Here is an 18081-nt window from a genome sequence, read left to right as displayed (position 1 = left end):
GGTCAAGGTTATTAGCGCATGTATAAGCCTTAAGAGATATTGTCATATTTCGGGGACATTATTGGATGTAATATACATATTATTCGAATAATAAAGCGCGTAGGCGGTATTTGTTTATGGAATAACATTATGAATTGCTACGATGGGAGTTAGAAATTCAACTCGACCACTTAGTTTTTGAAGCGGGTTTTCTTATTGGAAATGTATGCTATTGTCTCCAGCGAGATATAAAATGCCGATATGACCCTACGTCTTCGTTGCAAGAAATATTCAAGGGGATACGGCCCACACTTTTAATAGTGGTTACATCATTTCCACACAATGAGAGCGCCGTCCACACCCATTCTCTGTCCGTATGATTTGAAATTATAGCACCGTTTTATTTGCTCTCAGCGCATTTATATGCGGTCGCAGAGTCACACAATGTGCTACAATACTATATGTTAAGGCACCTACGTACATAGAGCCCGGCCGCGGCGGTTGCGGCAAAGTGTCGCGTATGTGTCGCGACGCGCAATTGTGTGGGATGCTGAATGAAGCAGTAATTTAATCCTTGATTGTGTTCGTATTTAATTTATTCGCTGTATGATCAAATTTGGTACGTGTTTGTGCCCATTTATGGCGTCGCAGTTTCAGCCTGATTTAAACGCTTAACACTTTCGCACCCGTAGTGGGCAGAGCTTTCCGATTTCCTCTGCGTGAACAACCTAAATGTGGGTTATGAATGTATTCGTTATTTATACACAGATTACTAAATACCGATTTTATTAGAATACGTAATTGCCTAATTAATAGTAATATAGCAGGTAAATTTATGGGCACAAAGGTGCCAATCATGTAATGCGTATCTGAAACGCATCTATTATCCTTTTATAATAAAAGTGGGTTTTGGACCGAAGAATTTAAGATAGTTAAAGGTCTATCGGGATTGTAATTACATACGGTCGGTCAAAACGGCTTCGGCGATAAAAACTTAATGGCGCTATAATGTATTGAAGCAAATTGGCAGGATGTGTATAATTCAGGACTGATAAACGCCATTATGATCGTTATTAAGAGACATATAAATATTATCCAAGTTTTGTTCGATACTATCATTGTTCGTCGCTTTGTTGCGATACACTAATGAATTCCTACACACGTCTACGATATCGAATGACATTTTATGGCCGTGTTCGCGAGATAAAATTGTAAGGGTCTGGAGTGTAAAAAGTAGGGAAAAAGGAATCCATGTCGATACGATTGGCCTGCGTACTGCGAGCGGGTACCAGTTCATATTTTATGAAAAATTCATATCATGCCGGGGACTAATGATGTCGATGTCATCTTTTATTGCTAACGGGGACGTATATTTCATTAATCGGTCATATTCGTTTCTGCGCTCTGAGGTTTCGCTGATAAAAATAAAAATCAAGTACCGCATGTATGAAAGATCATCTTGCGAACGACTGGACAGAATTGACCGCTTTTTATGGTTTTAGTAATTGTGAGGACGAGATTTATCGGAAAATTATCTTGATAATTTCTTCAAGAGTAGTCGTTATGACTATGTAGTAGGCTAGTGATGATAAAAGCCTGCTTAATATAACATAAAACATTGCGTTAAAAATATACTTTGTAAAATATATTCTATATATAAAATTGAGTCAAATAAACTCCCAGTTACTTCAAATAGTAAATACGTATCCGAATACGATTTATCACTTTATTTTAGCGACTCGATATCCAATAACCTAGTTTCGAGTAAGAACACGGTTTGGACCAGTAATTCAATTTCTACTTGTAAAAACGCTCTCGGTAATAGAGTTTACCTTTAGATCAAATAAAATAACAAGTGGCGTACGCTCGGTATAGGACACATTAAGTACACTTTACAAGGGATTTCTCAAATCAGTTAAGTCTATTATATTGAACACTTTTAGTCGTTGAAAAATTGGAACGGATTTGTAGATACTTTACGTTTCAATTGTTTGTAAAAGATTTTGGTAGGAACAGAATTATACCTTAGGAGGTTTGGGACATATTTTATACAATACTTACAATTCTATATTATCATGTACCTAGTACTACATGCTTTACCTACATCTAGGTAATTTTGGTACCATTTTAAAACGTACATCTTTAGTATAAATTTATGTAAAATACTCAAATTTATAGGCAAGTAAAGAAAGATTCTCTTGGTACTGAAAATTTCATATAGGTATATTTTCACATAACTGTCTTATTGCGAGTTTGTAAGACGTTAATACTAGTATATGGGGATCCAAATCCTGTTAGAGTTCATACAAACGACCTTTCCTTTCAGTTACTTAATACATAGGTACCTTGTTCCTATAAAATACTTTCTATTTTAGAAACACTCGTTCGTATCGTGCTTGAATTTAATTTACGCTACACATTACACAATGTTAACCAACAATCAATCAAATTTGAACAATTATTAAAGTGCAGGATATTATTTTAATTCCACATCTTATCATTTGAAGCGATGTTACACAATCTTCGAAATTATACTAGCTCGATTTACATAGATAAACAACGGAATGGAAACCAAACAATCACATTCGAATTAACATTTAAATTATAAAATGATAATTTGAATTAGATACATCGTCGGTATCATTATTTGTACAAAGGTTCCTGCCCTTCTATATCAAACGAATGAGAACCTTGTTTCGAGGTAGCATCGCGGTCGGTGTATCACGAGAAAATTACATTTTTTCTTCGCCATTTGGCGCGCTAGCTTAGATTGTATTTTATCTTTATGCGAAATCATAATTCATGATGTTTTTGCTCACTCGAGGCTGTTATACGTTTAACGTTCCCACCCATATCTCCGCACAAGATATACAATTGTTTATTTTATTAAGCTAGATAAGTTCCATCGCGAAACTATTCAGCGCAAAAAGATTTCATTGGCGACATGCCATATCTTGTTCGGCATAAATTACTTTTACGCATCAGTATGTAGGAACTATTTGAACATTTGCTTAGCACGTTCCGTGAGGCATTCGGGCCTCGTTGACCCCCAAGAGCGCTAGCTACCCACAAAACGAAATGATAAATGAAGATCATCAGTAGTTACGCGTTACATAAACGTTGATAGATTGATTGTAAACGGCCGTGTGTGCACATCGATCGATTAATTCTCCGAGTACAGCCCCGGGTCTCTATAAACGATTATATTTAATGGCTTTCAAATTTTAAGTGTTGCCTTATCCTGAACCATTTAAAAATGTACCGTATACATTTTGTTCCTTTAACGACGTTAATAGATGACTTAGAATATTAACTTTGACGGGCGCAGCTAAGATCCCTAAAGCAATCTAAAACTTAAATGAATATTACATAATTCAAGAGCGGTTGAAATGTTTAAACCATTTTTCTCGAGCGTCGTCCGCCAAGTCAAACATAGAAGATTAATTAAATAATACTCAATAAATGTTTGATGAACAAAGGTAATCTGAGTCGGCATCTAACATAAATATACCATTCGGCCACACCACACTGATTTCGATCACCGTCATTCATTATTCACTTACTTCCCTTTGCTGTGCCGAAGTGTATTCATCACTTTTGTTTTGTTTAACTTTCATATTTTGTTCTGTTCGAGTCGTGCGATACAATACTGGTAATAATTGAATTGGTTAAAAGTTCTCAGTTCGAGTACTTGGAAAGGCGGAAGTCGATCGCTTATCTCTATGCCGCATTTTTGATGGCAAAGCAAATGTCAAACGATATTATTAAAGTGAAATTGTTTATTGTTTCTTAATGAGATCTGTTCCGTAACAAAGATAATTTTAATCGCGACGGAAATCAGAAAGTAAAAATGCAAAAAAGGCATTCGAGATTTCAGAAATACGTATTTCTTGTCATGTGTTATCATTACGCTCGCATCTTTAATGTTCTTGAATTATATTTACACATCACAATGACCTGTTTGCTTGCCACTCCACGCTAAAAAAAAGGTAATGTAATTTTCTTTATAAATAGCATGAGCGCTCTCGTACATTTTTTGTTATCATTAGTTGACGTGAAATAACACATCGGTCGCGTAGTATCGTGCTCGAAAAAAATAAATTGTGTGAAAAATTACTTTGATTACATCTAATAACGGACGGACTCGTTTGATGGCCACTGGTAGACATTAGCGTCATTAGCTGCAATGATAGTGACCTACAAGAGGAATTTTTTCCTACATTACAGTACTTTCATATAGACAGATTTATTACATGCATTAGTATGCAATTGCAGAGAGTTGTGATTGTACCTAGAGTCTAGACTCTACAATGATAGTTTTATACTGATGATATTATTTTATTATTTTCCAATTAGAGATGAATACCTAATATAACGCTTACTTTAATTATTCTAAATTCAAAACTCACGTTGACTTCTGAACGATTTGTTAGAAAAAAATGTAAACGGTCCAAGTCATCGTGACCTTTCTTAAAAGCATTTATAAAACTCTCCATCATGTTGATGGTTTTGACAAGATGGATGCCACTGTATCCCATTTTGTCCCCACCGCCTATCAAGCAATTAAAACGACGACGGTAGGCAGATGCCTTTCTGTTATCAAATACATTACTGACTTTTTTCTCATATTAAACCTTCTCGTCTTAGATAACGAGTAATGTATTCGTTCTGAGAATAATTAAACGTTCATTTTTATATAGTTTAAATATAAGTGCGATACTAATTAAGAATTCGAAAGTTCATTATGTTTTTGTATTTGTTGGTATTGAATAGTCATTACGGAGTCAATAGACTTTTTGTAAACAATTTCAATACTTGACGCGATGGCTATAGCAACTTTTATTAACAGTACCTTGATTGTGAGCATGGTTGTTTAGAAATTTTCCATTCATTAAAATGTCATGTTTTATTAAAACGTTGAAAGCGATTTCGTATTTCTATTGAGGTCTATGTAAGAAGTTTACGTACGTTTAAAACAACTGAAATGGAGTATTGTTTGTACGCAAGATACTCGTCAGTTTGAAACACTGGAACTCGAGGGTTCTTATTTTATGTGAGTTGTATAAAGTTCATCTTCTCAAAGATAAAACCGCAAGACGGACTTAAAGGCTAGTCGTGGCACTTTGCGGTTAGAATGTAAGGATAAACTGTATCATATACTTGTATGAGTGCATTGCCTTCTCTCGACGCTTTTACCTAATAGAGAAATTGTAGCCGAAATGTTTATGAAATTGAAATATTATATTTTAGGCAGGCGTTTTTTCATTAAATCAAATTTATTGGATAAAATTATTCGAATACCTAATAGATACACATTATGTTTCAAGCAGCATGAAAGATCGATAACAAAATACATAAATAAGTATGACAAAAGTCTGGATGAACTTTCATTTAAGAACAAAATAGTATTAGGAAGTGCTTTTTCGCTGACCTAAAGAAATGTGATTCATTGTGCTCACGTTCAGAAATCCATATCGTTCTGGCACTTTATGATAATAATTATTATACTGTATAATGCACATTTCAATAATAAATCTCTTTTCAATGGTATGTTTAATATAAATGTCAAGTTACTTGTAATTTTGAATGCGCTGCGTTTCTAATGTTTGCAATACATTTGTATCAATTACTAAATAATTTTCTACATGTCGTGTTTGAAATATGACAATTATGGCTGTTGAATATTGTTATGTATGCCTCTAAATTATATGTAATTATCTACAAGTGAAGGCTAAGGGAAAGTGAAGAATGATTCACGACAAGTATGCTTTTCGAAATGCTATGCGTTTTAATTTTATGTTGGTATGGAAATGTCCTGGCTGCAAATATGCAATTATAGTTATAGGCTGTAAACAATTTTTTAATACTCAAATTAAAGATAAAATTACCTTTTTCTTTGTTTATTTGTTAATCTTATTGTAATTGCTTTAATTTTGTACCAAAGCAACGAATACCATTGAATCCATCAAACTAATTTGCAATTGTAACACGAGATGGTTTTACCTGGAGATTCAATTTAACGTTAATTTATTTTACGTTTATGATTTGGCCATTTCACTGGATTTATTTTAACACATAACCCTAAATAAAATGCATATAAAAAGATAATTAACCCGACTGAATGTTTTGTTCGCAGTTTGCGGCGCCTCGGCCCGGTGGGGAGTCATCGTGTTTGCAAGGCCCCGACTGTTTTATGGTATGTATTAAATTTAACAATGAAGATAGTATTATTCTTTTATTTTTAAAACTGGAGACGCATCATTAATCATAATTAATAAGCCTGCTTGAATTGCTTCTGTGGTCGCTATAAGAGTTAAGCTGCCGGCGTCGGCAGTATTTGTTGACCAACTGTTTCCATAATTTTCTTTGTAAAAGGCTGAATGCATAATATAATGTTAACTCTTATAATCGCATGGATATATCAACCAAGCCTGTTAAAAAATTAAACATAGAAACGAAAGTACATTTTGGCTAGAATATATTAGTAGGTATTACTAGAATTAAATATTATACAAATCATTATTTACATCTTTTACCCAATAAACAACATGTGTGTATCTCGAAGTAAATTTGCAATTCATAGTTGCAAAATATGTAGCTAGTTACTCAATAAAATTACCGCAGTCAATAATCGTTATGCGTTGACATTAACGTAGATTTTATTACGTTCTTATATTAACCGAACTACTCCCTAACATTAAAGCAATCGTAACATTTTAATGACTCCACTAACCAATTTAGCGGATCAGCAAATAGTAATATTTTACTGGCAGTGTCATATATTATACGTACTCAGAAGTCGCGCACAAACGCAAAGCCGTCAAAGCAACTCAATCATAACTTAGTTAAATCAATAAAATTAACTTCAAACGCACCGCGGATTCCAAGCGACAGAACGTTTTGTCAATAGCAGTAATTAATAATCGGGGTTTGCCGGTTCTTATAATTATTAAAGCTTACTGAGGCGAGAGTGGGCGTCAAGTTAACGTCAACTCCAACTAATGAGTGTTTCCAATGACAAATGTTTGAGCTAGCCATCACAGGGATTCTACTAGATGTCACGTCACCCGAACGCTGGCGATTGTTACACTAATGAGAGATATTTGTCATCGACGTAAGCTATTTTATGATTAATTAATCTTCGTTCAGTCCGTAACTCAATAATATAACTAGAAAGTCTCTCGAAATGGTCTTATAATATGCTTTGATATTAAAAGGTTTACAACAGTTTCTATGAACCAAAATACGCAGATCCAAATGTTATTAAAAGATTCCCTTTGTATTTGCGGCTGTCGGTAAAGTAATTCTATTTTTCAACGTTTTGTTGGTCGTAACGAGCGGGAGCGTGTCCCAATTCCAAAAGTAATGACAGACGATCGTATCAACACGCGACGCGCAAGCTATCCGATACCTAACAATTTGACAGAGACCTGTTATTTTGTTTAATACTCAAGAGGAAATAACTGCTGATGTGATAATTATTTTAGACTTTAGAAAAATGAATAAGAAAAAATCATTTTCTGTATTATTCATGTAATGTTGTTTGTATTCCTGAATAGAAACTAATTTAATATTTTGTTGCAGTGCTGGGAAAACTGCGAATTACTTCAATCAAACTATCAAGTGTGGGGAGCAGTTTGTGATGAACAAGACATTTGTGTAAGTATCTTTATATTAATGTTTTAATTGTTACGTTTAAGTTTAAGTTTAATATTTCGCAATGTACTAATTGGGTCGTTTTTTACAGTTCCCTGGCTGCAAAGTTGCTTGTGAATTCCACGCTGAAGCAGCAAGAGCTTCCCAGACCCAGCCTGTCATCCACACAAAAGGCGAAGGGGTGATGCGAGTGAGCGGTGCGCTAGCTCGCTGGCCCCCGCCGGCTCCAAGGGCAGCTTCCAGGCCTACCCCATTCGTGTATGTCGTAATGCGCCGAGCAGCTGAAGGCCCGTGGAGGCAAATTATTCAAACGCAGGCCCTAGCCACCAGAGTACCTTCCAATAACGAAGGCGCTTTACTGCGTGTACTGGTAGTCGATCCTCTAGGACTCGTTACAATTTACAGCCCAGATGAAACCTGGGTTGCTCATGATAGCAACACATCTAATCACGATGAACACAAATGGATATTAAAAGAAATTTCACTCATTCACCAAAAAGTTCTTGTAATTGGTGAAATCGCATGGGAACCGAGAATAACAAGAGGTGTATATCTTGTAACGTGGGAGGTAGATGGAGGTGGATTAAAAGGAAATCTATTCACAGATTCTACAAGAGTAACGTTATCTTTATGGCCCGATACCATTTATCATATCCAAGTAGAACTTGTTTCTCGTACACCCGGTGTTGATAATGAAAAGTCGGAAACGATGACAATTGATACAAGTCGTGCGCAACGTGTTTCAACTGAAAGCGTTCAAGATGTCGAAGTTAGTGAAGGTGACCGACTGATGTCTGTTCTTGTAAGTTCAATGAGAGGAGAGCGTGTCCCGGAGAGGGCCCCAGACTCTGAGCTAGTCCTTGGGTGCTTATCCGCAATGGTTGCTTTTGGATTAGCTGTACTAGCGGCTATTATTTGGAGGCGACGGCGGCGCGGTACATTTCCAGGCACCAACGTCTATGTTGGATCCTCGTCTGTTCTAAAGAGAAAATTAGTGGAAGATTTTACACCTACTTCTCATTGTTTTCAACCTGTACTAGCTCCAGAAACACCCACTAACGAACCCGCTTCTAGGGATGTCGTAGTGTGACGTCATAGCTATGAAATGTTGGCAATAGAAGATCGGGCATTCAGTTCCTAAAGAGTATGGACTTAATAGTTTGAAGAGTAGATGCAACCGTGCTAATGTCAGTAAGTCAAGGATTTTCGAATGTGATAAAATTAAATTAGTTTGAACTTGTGAGAGTTGTGGTGGTGCGGATATCTGTGACTTTTATTTTTTGTGATTTATATTACTCTGTGCGTTGAAAATCACTGTACCAGCAACTATAAAATCATACTATATAAATTTTGTATGTAGTTTTAGAAAAATTGTAAATTTAAAAATTGTACTTATAAATGTATTTATGAAATCACAGTAAGGACAACACCAGGAATCTTAGATGTAAATATATTAAGGCTAAGCGATATATCTTTTTATGAATAATAATTGAATTTGTGTGTTGTAAATATTTTATAGGTGTTAAATATTTGCACCGTTTCTTTGTATTGTGCCGTGTGCAAAATCAAAGACTATGTAATATTACGTGCTGTTCTTAACTTTGTCTATGGTTCGTAGAGATTTTACGCTGCGGTATGGTTTTCTGCTAAACGTGTTTGATATGCCATAAATAAAGCTGTGTTAAATTAAACACAAACCGAAGGTAAAGCCGGAGTCAAACAGTCTTATTACTGAATAAAAAATATTATGTATATACTTAGTTACTCTCGTACTTTAGTACTAAAATATTATTGGTAATTTGATAAATGAGAAAAAATGGATGACGTCTTTAAAGTTTGTACAATAATTGTTTCCGGTGTTATATATTCGAATTATTTATCACATTAGTTGTTTTATAAGTCATTAAAATGTAAAATTTACGTTGTAATAAATTCGTTTATAAATATGACCTACCTTCGGTTTGTGTTTCCTTAACAACACTATTCTTACCTTTTATCAGTATCAGGATCTTATCATCGTTTCAATAGAATAGACGTCCTAATATAGGACCTATATATAGGTCTTCTTCTTCAGCAATAAATACTTGTACGTGTTTGTAAATATGAAGGATCTATTGTAAAAATTGTACCAGAGAAAGTATATTTTTCTTGAAGGCGACAGAAAATTTATCTAATATTAATACCGAGTTTTTAATATATAACTATATTAAAACGATACTCATATCGTTTAGATTAGCCGGTCAGTTACTCCTTGTATTGTTGCTGTAGAAATTTGTTTAAAGTCGATGTTAGCTTTGACATGTACTTACTTATCTTGTTTTTTCGTAGCGTGAAAAGTTAAAAGCCAAAAGTATTTTGTGTTGTAAACAAATATTTTGGTTTTCCCATGACCAAATTCATATTAGAGTTAGGCTTAGTTAAATTAATTTATTTTAACCTTCATCCGAATTTGTAAATAGTTGCTAATTGATGAAGCTACACTTTAATAAGTATAAATAAATATGTCTGCCAAATTATATCTTCTCTTTCATTTTGATCCTACTTATGTTATTGAAATTCCTTTTCAAAAATAATTTTAATAATGTTGAAACGTATAAGAAAGAACAGAATAATCGAATTTAAAGTACGGTTGGCATTATTTTATTAGCATATTTAAAACAACAAATAGATATTTTAAAGAAAGAAAAGTAGATTTTGAGGCGTAACTTGTACTCATGACTTTCTATTTATAATGTTCACAATTTAATATTCATTCACACCGTAACTAAATTCTTATAAAGATAGCATAATAATCACAGATTCTCACATACACAATAAAAATTACGAAAAAGAGAAAATATATAGAGCAAGTGATCATTTATTAAATTTATGTTGAATATGGCCGAGCTATTAATACACAAAGCGATTTATACTGGCATAATATTAATTACACTATATTCAATTTGCTAATCACTACAGCGAGAATAAATCAGTAATCAAATATAATTATTATGAACAAATATTGACAAACAGATTTAGCGGTTGTTTAGTAGAAATCCTAAAGAATTAATAGAATTTACGTCGAGTAGAATTTTTTTTCTTTCTTTCCTTTCTGCATTGAGTTAATAGTTACAAGAATTATTGAAAACCACATTTTAAAAAAAGTTCACACAATGTTTTATTGAAAATAAAAATGAATATTAACTAAAAGGTTTAACGGTACTCAGAAGGGAATGCGTTTGGGCATCATTTGACAGGCTGGGATAAAACGACCATTGTTCTGGGATTAGCGTCAACGTATTGTCAACATTCGGTGGTCAAACAAAACGTCACGTTATACGGAACCCCTTTAATTGTAGACTCAGACGTACTTAAATACTTATCCTAAAATGGCTTAAAGAAACGGGGCTTTGCTTGTTTTATTGTAGAGGGAAAAATCTGGGGATTATAATACGATTTTGGTATTTTGTAACAAGTCTAACAATCGTTTTTGGTATGTGTATATATTTTTTTCTTTTGAATTTAATATTCAGTGTTTTAGTTGCATTGACTAGAATCTTATGATGATTTTGCTAAAACGCTTCATTGCACTTCACAACTAAAGAAGCTTAAATATAAAGACCACCTAAAAATACTAGATTACATTTCGGCAAGCAAAATCACAAATATTCAATCAACTGGAAACGCCGTCAAAGACCACCTATCTTGCCATTTAACTATCGATATAAGCTTTAAAATCAAACTTGCTTTTACAATTTTATGACAAAATATCTTTCCAAGAATGTACCCATGCCGCTTACGTACCAACAAAAACTGGGTCGTATCTTCTTAAAAGCCAATTAAAGAGTTAAGGATACATTAAATTGAGAAATCCATTAAGCTAATCGGCGTGAGCCACCGACAATGTGATTATGAAGGTCATTCGAAAATGCAAATGGAAGGAAGCTCTTTTATAAATTACGTGTAAACGGTAGATAACCCGCGCGTTCGGAGTTTAATAGACCAAATTCGTGTTCCTATCCCCATAAATCAAGTTCCGAGATTAGATATCGAGATTTTGTTTTTACTTATTCTAATCGAAGGTGAATTATAAAATCAATTTAGATAAGTCTTTGAAATCGACTAACAGCCATTAATTTTCATTAACAAAAGCGATGTTTGTATTGGAAATGATATACAGTACGTATGTCTATTTTAGTTATTTTTTTCGTCCACGGTCATATAAAGCATTTGCTCATAAATAACGGGAAAATAGAAGGTGAACGCTCCCACAAGGATCCTTTCGGGAGCGGCCAAAGCATTCTTTTAAGATTTATTGCAGAACTTGAACACATTTCTGGTTCCCCATGTAACTTTCGTGTTCAATAGTCCCTCAAATTTGAATTCTTTTGCCGCATATTTAATTGGGAATACTTTTACTATGTGCGGACTCAAATATTAGTTTGAATTTTGGACAGCTTTGAAAACTTTCCATTTTGGGCTTTCAATTTCAGGATCGTGTTTTTAATCTAGAATATTCAGGGAAAATGCAATGTATTCTTTGAGTAATAAAATTTCAGTTCGAACTAATGTTTGTCTATTTCGATATTGCATGAAATGATGCGTCTTTATAAAAATATAGATATTTTCTACATATATGGTTTATGCACCATCGGGTAGATATATTTATTCACATAATAATATAGGTATATTCGCTACATTCGTAATTAGCTATCGTCGTTTAGTCATATCGTAGCTTTTACTAATATTACTAATGTAATTATGTATTAAAGTAGGTTTATATTCATTTGTGGGGTTGAAACAAAATGGCTAACAGATCGGCTTTATTAATAGCCCGATAGTCCAGCAGATAATATCCACACGTAATACACATGAATCATACAATATCGGCGATACTGTGTCATCGCAAACGCTTTTTCAAACAGATAAATATGATACATACAAGCGATCCACTATTAGATAAGTTGTATACACGATAGAACCAATGTACAGGATAACCCGGCGATTACCAGCTCCTCCAGAGATAGGCTTTAGATATAAAACGCAATCCACATATTTTATGTCAATTTTATCTTAATTGCTGGACCATGGTATAAGACAGTTCTTGTTAACGTGTGTTGATAGCACTGAAATAGTCTCGCTAAGTGACTATTACTTTTATTTGCAATATAAGTACTTAAGAGATTAATTTAATTGCTTTATATTACCGTTCGACGATATGATTTACAATAACAAAATGATTAGTTACTTTAATTACAATGTAATTTTTTTAATCTCACACTTGCGTGACACGTAAGAAATATTGATATTTGTGCTTCCCTGTTTTGTAAATGCAATGTGAAAGAAAAATAAAAAGCAAACAAACTTTCGCATTTATAATATTAAGGACTAGTCAGATTAAGGCTAGGGATACTACCTTCTTGCACCAGTTTTGAGCTCGAATCTGACAAGCGTCTCAAACCGTAGCAGACTTATCTGAGCCTGACCATCGAGCCTGTGATGCGATGTCGGAAACATACGTTACGCAATTACTGGTACAAGTGACTGTCAAGGGTGTCAGGTGGATGCTCAGTATTTGCGAAGTGCATTTATCATGGGATTCATGACGGCTGGATTGCTCGCAATATTTGTAATGTTGTGATAAATATTATAGACTATTTTAACGTGCGGATGAGATGTAGCGATAGGTGTACATTGTTAAGGGTGCTGTATTTATTTATTACAAATACCTACTGAGAAATTGTTTTTTGTTGTTGTGGCCAAATAATTCAATCTCGAATTGATATAATTTTAAATTGAAGTTTAGTAACATTTAGACTTTAAACTGACGTGCAGTAAAACTATTTTCTTTACTTAATTTATTAAACAATTAATATACCTATTAGAAAATTAAACTAATAAATTAACATTTCATAAAAATAACTCTTATGTTCACTACAAGCAAAACATAATAATTACAAGAATATTCTCTGCATAATCATTGCACTTACACAGTAATTATCAACAATAAAGGTTGGCTCAAATAAAGAAGCGGAACATAATTAGCATTAGGTACTGTTTACTGTACATTATCTTAGGCTTAGACCGGAACACAACAGTACAAATACTGTTAGAACATTATTCAAGCTTCACAAGAAATACGATTATTAAATGTGAGAATGGCAATAGTTATTTTCCTTCATGAGCCTAGTTCTAAAGGCTTAAGCTGTGTACTCACTGTGATACTGTTTGTGAAACAAGTACTTGCTATGGAAATTGGAAACACGTGTCTACATTAAAAAGTATTTAAATATTATTATTACAATGGATGGCTTTATCTATTCTTTTGTAGGATTTATCTTTATGAAAGTGTATAAGGTCCATTTTTATTTAATAATTGATCATACATTAAATAATTTATTGAACCTTGGCACACTTATGGTGTTTACTGTTTTGTATTAGTTAAGTTTTAGGATTGTGAAGTGTTAGGATAGGATTTTTGGGAAAAATAAAATTTCAAACATTTAAATGAACATATTTATTTGGAACGATATAAACTAGAAACACTTTCTACGAAAAACTGTACACCTCCAGAACAGTGGAGCCACTGAAGCTTCAATGCCCACGCGCTAAACTGATACGTCACTTTACAGAAGATCTACCAGACATAAGCTTGTATGAGATTAAATCGGCGCTTAAAAGTATGAAAAATGAAAAGGCTCCAGGTGAAGATGGTGTACCTGTGGAACTTTTAAAGTTAGGAGGCAAAACGGCTTTGCTAGAACTTCAAAGGCTTTTCAATCAGGTTTTAATGGAAGGTATTACACCGAAACCTTGGAAAAACGCATTGGTTACGCTTATATATAAGAAAGGGGAAAAAACCCAACTCAATAATTATAGGCCAATATCCATATTGCTCCATACCTACAAGCTATTTACTAAAGTTCTGACGAACCGTCTAGCCAACAAACTTGATACTGCACAGCCAATAGAACAGGCAGGTTTCCGTCGTGGTTTCTCCACTATCGACCACATATTTGTAGTGCGGCAGTTGATTGAAAAGTGTGTGGAGTACAATCAGGATCTATGTGTTGCTTTCGTAGATTATGAAAAAGCGTTCGACACTATAGAACACTGGGCTGTGTTTCATTCACTGCAAAGATGCATGGTAGACACAAGATATGTGGAAGTTCTCAAGGAGATTTATAAAGGTGCAACCCTCCAAGTAAAGCTGCACGAAGTTTCTCGCCGAATACCAGTTGGTCGCGGTGTAAGACAAGGCGATACAATTTCTCCCAAGCTATTTACAGCTGCTCTAGAAGACGTTTTTAAACTGTTGGAGTGGTCTGAAAAAGGCGTTAGCATCAACGGGTCAATGTTGTCGCATTTGAGATTTGCTGACGACCTCGTTCTGTTTGCTAAAACCCCGGACGATATAAAAGTTATGCTCGAAGAACTACATGATGCCTCACTAGCTATTGGATTAAGAATGAACATGCTCAAAACTAAATTTATGTGTAACAGCAAAAACATTACACCTGCGATCACAATACATGGTCAGAACATCGACAGAGTAGAAGAGTATGTTTATTTGGGTCAAATGGTTACGCTGGATAGGAATGCACAAACGAGGGAAGTAGACCGCCGCATTCAACTTGGCTGGGCAGCGTTTGGCAAACTATCAGATGTATTCAAAGACAAACAAATACCAACCTTCCTGAAGAGGCGAACGTTTGAGCAATGTATTCTTCCAGTAATGACGTACGCCTCTGAAACCTGGACACTAACCAAACACCTAGTGAATAAACTCCAAGTAGCGCAAAGGTCGATGGAACGCGCTATTCTCGGGATTTCATTGATAGACAGAGTTCCAAATACGACAATAAGGAAGAAAACTGGAGTTATAGACATAGCACTCAAAGTGTCTCGGCAGAAATGGAGGTGGGCGGGACATATCTGCAGATTAAGTGACAACAGGTGGACCAACAAAATCCTAGAATGGCGTCCTTGGACCGGACAAAGAAAAGTTGGCCGTCAGCCTACTAGATGGGCTGACGACATAGTGAAGATCTTGGGAAGGAAGTGGATGCGAGTGGCGACCAACAGAAAGGAATGGCGTGCACATGAAGAGGCCTATACCCAACTTTGGGTTAAACCGGGCTGAAAAAGAAACTAGAATCTAGATATAATCGAGTACGTTATTATTTACTTCAAAGTGAATTCAATCTTGATTATTAAACTAATTATTTATTAATAGCATAAACAATTAAAATATACAAACTTTTATAATTATAAAATAAACTATAGGATCTTTTTATTGTTCATGGGTATTAATAAATGTCATAAAAATATTATGACGGGTTTAATTATGATGGAGTCGTCTACTGTTTTTCAGACTACCGTTTAAAATTTTATTTTGCAGTAAAGTTGACCGTTAAAACCGGATTAAAACCGGTTTATTCGATGCGTTATGAATACAGTACAAAATACCAAGAATAATAGCCCCATAATATTTATTGTCTACATTCCTTCGATCCAAAAACATAAGTAATATTGCATTGTCGCGTAAAAGGCCTATGGTACTTTATTTACTGGCTATCAAACAAATAGTTCTACGAATTGAAAACTGATCTTCGAAACATGAACTAAAATTAAAATTTGCTTCAACGGAAACTTCATTATATTATATTCCAATACATTAAACTTATTATACAATATTCTCTATTCCATAAATATTCTTCAAATCCACTTCGAAACGTAATTACATAAGTGTATCTTCAACTGCGAATCACTGCTAGACCCAGTTCTGCTAGATCCCGGTGAATATGTGTAAGCATCGAAAAGTTCACGCACCAATTTGTACCTGTAAAGATAGTATGTACATTAGTGATTATTTTAAAAATGAAAAATATGGTTGGGTTGGTTGGAGTTTTTTTTCTAATTCGTCTTACAAATATGTATTATACACGTATTGATAGAGAGCAGATGGTAAGATGCTTCAGTTTTATGCAAACAGATGTCAGATTTTGTTTGCTACCCAACAAAAAATTTTTTTACAAAAAATTCTACACATTCCCACATCCCGTAAGAAAGTGAACCCTGCTCAATCGTCACTTACAAAAGGTAGATATCACCGCGATGAAGAGCTAAATCCATAGAGTGCTTTAAAAATTAGGGAGTTTTTCTGTATCCTCATACGTCTATTTTTAAGTTAATGGTTCAGAACTTTATGGTTTGTTCAGAAATCTAAAGAAAATGCCTTTATAGGAGTTTTCACTTCTACATGATATTCTTAAATATGCATAAATAAATGACGGTTGTTAAATCTAAGACCGCCTCTACATATAATTTTTGACTGCCTTTATGATATGCAGAATTTAATAAAAAAAGAAAACCTGTCCAAATTATTGACTGTTTGCACAACGATTTATTAAAACGGAAAACAACAGTCACGAACACTACCCAACTATAAAATGCACCATACAAAAGTAGCAACAAACTAATACTTGATGCCGAGCCTAAAGTTTTATCACGACTTATAAGTAATGAAGTATCTAATTGCACTCACGAAGCTATCTTTGTTTTATTTGCTGCGAAAACCCCGAGGGAGGTGCCCACTGCCGTACTGTAATATGCGGCTGTCAACGCGTGGGCGATCGCTAAACATCACCTTGTAAATAGTGGTAAATATTTGTCTTCAGTGTAATTACTGTAATTATACCTCGCCCGCTGGCTGTATATTGATTTTAAGATCTATTAAAAGAATTAGTTTTATCTTACAGTATCTTACGTACTGTTTAAGGAGCGTTTATTATAAGGAGATACGTGCACCTGCAGTCGATACTTTCTGTGGGGTAATTTATTGGGCCATTAGAAGTTTGCATGAGGAAAATAAGAAGATATATTACTGTTTAACGATTGAACAGTACATATTATATGCATTATGCATAGAATATATGTAATACTGTTTGAGTTCAAGGCAAGGAGGCAACGTTTTATAGAGCTTAAGAAGTACTAACTGATCAAGTGAATAACAAAAGTAGGTATTACATTTGAGAAATTCTAGACCGTACTTTTTGTAAAATATTTGAAACTAAGTAGGTAAATGGGATATATTCAATTATTTATTATAAACAACGTCCACAGTAGTCTTTGATAAATTATAATAATATACCGATAAATCTTTGTTATTACGTATACATATAACATAGATATAGAAGGGTATTACAGGCATAGAACCTCCGAGCAAATCCCTTCTATTTCGCAATGCAATAATATATTCGTACATTAAGTCACAGATTTCGCAAGCACTATTAGGTATACCAAGAGCTAAGCCGAGATAAGTAAATTCAAATCCATAAGGCACAATTAGAAGACGCATTCACGAGCTTGGAGTATAAGCAGTCGGCTCAATCAATCAATAATTTCTCAGAAGCATATTATCTCAAAATGCATAGCTGTTTGCCGATATCAAATTATATGAGATAG

General features: G+C 34.3%; 1 protein-coding gene across 1 annotated transcript in view; it reads left to right on the top strand.

Annotated features, from left to right (window-relative positions):
• LOC149487113 (uncharacterized) overlaps positions 1-10151 on the top strand; it is a 37970-nt gene extending 27819 nt beyond the window's left edge. Inside the window, exons 2-4 of the mRNA XM_089697357.1 lie at positions 6116-6175; positions 7564-7638; positions 7727-10151. Of these exons, the coding sequence (XP_089553483.1) occupies positions 6116-6175; positions 7564-7638; positions 7727-8725 (1134 nt within the window). The 3' untranslated portion in view covers positions 8726-10151. The remainder of the gene's footprint in view (positions 1-6115; positions 6176-7563; positions 7639-7726) is intronic.
• The last annotated feature ends 7930 nt before the right edge of the window (positions 10152-18081 follow it).

Source organism: Colias philodice, chromosome 7 (assembly GCF_061535455.1).
Source record: "Colias philodice isolate Cphi_HAF_F1 chromosome 7, ilColPhil1 Martin Lab GWU primary, whole genome shotgun sequence".
Lineage (NCBI taxonomy): Eukaryota > Metazoa > Arthropoda > Insecta > Lepidoptera > Pieridae > Colias > Colias philodice.
The sequence above is the reverse complement of the archived record's forward strand: the minus strand, read 5'-3'. Positions and strand labels throughout refer to the sequence as shown.